At 42.1% G+C, this 5,351-nt stretch overlaps 1 protein-coding gene across 1 annotated transcript; it reads right to left on the bottom strand.

Moving 5' to 3' along the window:
* Nucleotides 1-211: 211 nt before the first annotated feature.
* LOC103084253 (14-3-3 protein gamma-like) lies at nt 212-1,051 on the bottom strand. The gene is made up of 2 exons (XM_007464344.1): nt 965-1,051; nt 212-862 (listed from the first exon to the last, which is right to left on the bottom strand). The coding sequence occupies exons 1-2, from the start codon at nt 1,049-1,051 to the stop codon at nt 212-214; spliced, it is 738 nt and encodes a 245-aa protein (XP_007464406.1).
* Nucleotides 1,052-5,351: the final 4,300 nt, after the last annotated feature.

Genomic DNA, 5,351 nt, shown 5'->3' with positions numbered 1-5,351 from the left:
TATTCCAATACCGGCACAGCTAGCCTGACTTTCCACTAGTGGTATTTTGGCAAAAATGTCAAAGAGGCGATCAAAGACAGGACAGGTCATGGGTTTCTCCCTAGGAAGGTCATCGCTCCCTTTCCCTCCGCCACCCGACCCCCAACTCATGGGGAAAAAATAAAGACTGCAGTAGTAGCATCAGGGTGTGTTGCCAGCCCACCTGGGGGCCTTAATTGTTGCCTTCTCCACCGACGTCGTCTTGCTGACCGCTTGTCCAGAGCGTGAGGTTGTCTCGGAGGAGCTGCATGATGAGCGTGGAGTCCTTGTAGGAGTCCTCATTGAGATCGTCGAGCTCGGCAATGGAGTCATCAAAAGCGGTCTTGGCCAAGTGGCAGGCTTGCTCTGGGGCGTCCTGGATCTCATAGTAGAAAATGGAGTAGTTAAGGGCCAGGCCTAATCTAATGGGGTGAGTGAGCTGCATGTGCTCCTTGCTAATCTCATGGGCTTTGCTGTAGGCCTTCTCAGATGACTCCACGACGGTCCCCCTCTTCTCTCCAGTGGCGACTCCGGCCAGGTAGCGGTAATAGTCCCCTTTCATCTTCAGGTAAAACACTTTGCTCTCATACTGGGTCTCACTGCAATTCTTGATCAGGTAGTTATCCAGTAGGCTCAGCACATCCTGACATACGGCCTCCAACTCCTCTATTTTTTCACGGTAAGCACAGACCATCTCTATCTTCTCATTACCATCTGCAGATGTCTTCTGCTCAATGCTACTGATGACCCTCCAGGAAGAATGGCGTGCCCCAACTATATTCTTGTAGGCCACAGAGAGAAGGTTTCTTTCTTCATCGGACAGTGGCTCATTCAGCTCTGTCACCTGCAGGAGCAACGGGAGACTAGTCCCCAAGTCGACCCAGGGAAAGCTCGCGTCTGCGAAGGGGCTGGGGTGAGGTGGTGGTGGGGGTGGGGGGGTACTCACGTTCTTCATGGCCGTGGCCATGTTGTCGTAGCACTCCGCCTGCTCCGCCAGCCGGGCTTTCTGCACCCGTTGCTCGCGGTCCACCATCTTCACGGGCTGAGTCGGGCTGGGCGAGGAGACCGGGGTGGCCTGAAGGGCTCGGAGGGCGGCTGCGGCGCGGCTGGAGCCCGCGTGCCGGAAGGACGGACCCATGAAGCGAACGGCTGAGGTGACGGCGCGAAGGCTGCGGCTCGAGCTGCGACCGCGGGACCCGGCGCGAGGCGGCTCTTAACCTCTTTATTTATTTTTTTTTAATATAATGGGATAATTTTTTATGCTATTACACCAAAATTTACCCCAGTCTTTTAAAACCCTGCATAGTATTCCATCATTTGTCTGTACTGTAATTTATTTCACATGATCCAGCAATCCCACTCCTGGGCATATATCCAGAGAAAACTCTAACTTGAAAAGATACACACACCCAATGTTAACAGCAGCACTATTCACAAGAGCCAAGGCATGGAAGCAATGTAAATGTCCATTGACGGATGAATGGATAAGGATGTGGTATGATGGAATATTACTCAGCCATAAAAAAGAATGAAATGATGCTGTTTTCAGCAACATGGTTGGAGATTATCATACTAAGTGAAGTAAGCCAGACAGAGAAAGACATATATCATATGATATCACTTATATGTGGAATCTAAAAGAATAATACAGATGAACTTATTTATAAAACAGAAATAGGCTCACAGACATAGAAAACAAATTTATGATTACCAAAGTGGAAAGCGGGGGAGGGATGAATTTGAGATTAACAGGTATAGACTACTATATATAAAATAGATAACCAACAAGGACCTACTGTATAGCACAGGGAACTATATTCAATATCTTGTAGTAACCTATAATGGAAAAGAATATATGTATATCTATATATATCTTCTAATCACTTTGCTATACACATGAAACATTGTAATCAATTATACTTCAGTAAAAAAAAGGAAAAAATTCAGCTAGTTTAAAAAATAATCAATCGCATATAATGTATATTTAGTTGTTTCCAATTTTTAAATTATAATTATTTATAATGACATCAATGATACTGATATCTTAGAACATTAATCTTTTCCCCCTCGTTTCATTATTTCCTTAGGATAAACTCCCTGAAGTGAAATATCTGGTATGAGCATAAAAAAGATACATATTTAAAAATTTGATCATATTGTCCTCTCAAAAAGTTAGATCAGCTTATACTCCTGCTAAAAAACAGTATATTTAAATGACAATTCTCCATACCCTCAAAAACTGAGGATTATCAATATTTTATTACTTTCAAGAAAGAATAGATGGAAGTGATGCCCCATTTTAACCTGCAATTCTTCGATTATTGTCTGCCAAGTACCTTTTTCTGTATTTGTGGACATCTTTATTTCTTCTCTTTCGATTTGCTTGTTCATGTTCATGAGTGAAGTTTTAATCAGATTAATAATTCCATTACAAGGTTGTGTCTTAATATCTTCTTTCAGTGAAATTAATGTCAAATTGGTGGGCAGAGGTCTCTACCCTCCAATTATGTATGATTAATGCCTCCAATTACTGTCTTAGATTAAAGTACTTTCCAGGTTCTTATCTTCTGTGCAACTCAAGGTTTTATGGTATTTTTATTTATTTTTTAGAAGAATGTGAGTGTAGCGTGAAGCTCACTCAGACAGAAATAAGGTTGCTAATGTGGCCTTTGGTAGGGAAGGGAGCTGCCTCTCTGTGGGACCTACTCATTGATTCTAAAAGCCAGACTCTCCAGATCTATTTGAAACAATCTTTGAGGATGTTTATTAAGACCAAAAAGAAGTTTGTTAATGAGATTGAACTCAATTTTTTTGCTGGACAGTTAACTTAAATATAAATATATACATCTGATGAAGCACATACCTATAGGTTCTGTCATCACTTTCAATTTTCTCTTCACTATGGAGCTTTTTGAAAGTCTTCACCTGGGATGAGGAATAGAATGGCCACTCCTGGCCCTTTGGCAGAGACTGGGTTTCTGGGAACCTTTTCTGTGTGTCTCCATAGTTCTTGCTGTGCCAGACACATCTTTACATGAGATGTATGTCATGTTTCAGTTCAGTGTAAGGGCCCAGTGTAATCATGAGAGTAAAGCTCAGGGATTTTCTTCCCTCCAGTATGTTTTGCAAAATACAGTGAAGGAGCTGAATCCATAGGTTACAAACCTAAGACAATTTTCCTTCCCCGGTGTCTACTTAAACCCAGTCTTGGAATAGTCCTCCACTACTTGTGGATGACAACCCAAGCAGACCCTGCTTTCCCAATCATCCTTAGACACAAAAGGTCCACAAATCAGAGACCAAGAAAAGGTCCCATTTCAGTGATCAGTATGTCCACTCTAACTATGGTGTGTGTCCACTGTTATTTGACACCCACAGAGGATCACTTGTCAACATTTCCTCCCTCTATAGGACCAAATTATTTTCAGTATAATCATGAAAGGAAACAAATAATAACAATGGCCAAAGAAAAAAATGTAAACAGTGAAAGTTTTCTTTTCTCAAACGTCCATATATAATCATGTCAGGGAACAAAAAATAAGTAAAAGTAAAACAAATACTACAATACAGGAAAGGGGAAAAGAAGTGAATCAATACTTTCTACTTAGGTTATGATTATTTTAAAGAAAGAAAAAATTACACTGTAGTTTGCACTCGGCTTTAAATTTTAAACCAAGAAAAACTCCAAGTGGTCTCAGAGAATGACAGAATTGAAATAACATATGTTCTTTGTCTTTACAATAACCATGCTATCATGGCTTATTTCAAATCTACTGATTAAATGCAGGGATATGAAGTACCACAGGAGCTGGAGATATTAAACTGTGCCTCAAGCAAACACAATGATTCTGAATCCTTAAAATTTACTCTTAAAACAAATGTGTGCAGCTAAGTTCGAGTGTGCTGGGGCCAACTGGGCAGCAGGAAACTTTCTGAATTAACTTCCAGGCAGAAACTGTTTATTAAAAGAGAAGTAATAAAAATATCATAATTTGGAGCCTACATATATAGTACTCAAGAGTATCCACAGCAATTGTTTAGATATTAGACCAACAAAAGATACTTTTGGGGGGAGAAGTTTATCGTTGGCATTCTATAGAATTTTCACATGATGATGATAAAAATCAGATTGACGTTGATTAGACTTTATTATTGCTTTTAAATTCTCTACAGACGATGCCTACCTGATGCCTTGATACCATATCAGCTCTGGAGCTTGGATTCAACCCTCAGGAAAACATAGGAGGAAGATATGAGTTTCGGTTGTTGAGTGAAATGGGGCTCAAAGTAAAAATTATGCTCAGTTATTAAAGAATGGAAAAAGTTACTCTCTTATTAAACATCTGAGTTTGTGGCTGGAAATTTGTAGCTTGTTATTCCAGAAACTGCTTCTTGTACTTGCTGCTTCCCTTTCTCTCATCTGAGCCCATATAGTATAGTTTCTGTTGTATGCGTAGAAGAGATTTTTAACTTTTATTCTGGAGAGAAGAATCGCTTTGTAAGTGGGATCCAAACCAAACTCAGACTTCCCCGCCCAGTCTTGGGGTGGGTGGGTGGGGCAGAAGCATGAATGTGTAACCTCAGTACACGATTTGCACAGAATTCAGGGAACATCCACGCTCAATGTCAAGTGGGTCACAGAAGCCCCTTTCATCTCCAATCCCCTCCCCTCTTCAGGGCATTCCACACCCTCATCTTCTTTGCCAATCCCTGGCCTGAGGCTGCTCTCAGGAGCTAAAATGGCAGGTGCCGGGTCATTCCCAATGTCTTCATTCTGAAGGGCATCGATTTGAATATCTGTGGCAGCGAGGGAGTGACCTGCCGTCCTAGAGGGGGACTCTTTGTAGAGCAACGGAAATTTTTCTGAATCCTGAAACCCAACATGGCTTTGCAAATGACCATGCTGGTGAGTGAGTCTTCAATCAGGATGCCTCTTTGGTGGTGTTTCAGCTTGCAATTAGCTCCAAAGTCCTCAGGGGTTGGCACAATCGGTATGGACCCCCACTGGGTTTGATAACTCTCCAAAGCATCCCTGGGGATGCCATGCCCATGCCAGGAAGGTGCTGCAGCAATTAAAGAATGTTTTCTCCCTGAGCTCTGGGGTGCATTTATCTTCAAGCTAATGTTACGGTTGGCGCTTTCTTTTGCCAAAGCTCCATAACAACTGGGCCTCTTATTCCTTCCCAGCCTCATCACGGAGTAAGAGGAGGGTTCAGAACAAAATCAAACCCTTCCTCCGGTGAGGGGGAGGAGTGCTAGTTGAGTATCCACTAGACTCAATAAGTCAGCCTCATTTCAAAGTCATCTTGTTGACCTATCTCAGGTCCTGCTGA

Source organism: Lipotes vexillifer, unplaced genomic scaffold (genome assembly GCF_000442215.2).
Source record: "Lipotes vexillifer unplaced genomic scaffold, Lipotes_vexillifer_v1.1 scaffold957, whole genome shotgun sequence".
NCBI lineage: Eukaryota > Metazoa > Chordata > Mammalia > Artiodactyla > Lipotidae > Lipotes > Lipotes vexillifer.
This window is presented reverse-complemented; position numbering and strand designations above follow the sequence as displayed.

Excerpts from the sequence above, each read along its gene's own strand:
- LOC103084253 (XM_007464344.1), bottom strand. The coding sequence starts at position 1,051 with ATGGTGGACCGCGAGCAACGGGTGCAGAAAGCCCGGCTGGCGGAGCAG. Across the intron at positions 863-964 it reads TGGCCACGGCCATGAAGAAC|GTGACAGAGCTGAATGAGCC; the intron begins GTGAGTACCCCC and ends TTGCTCCTGCAG.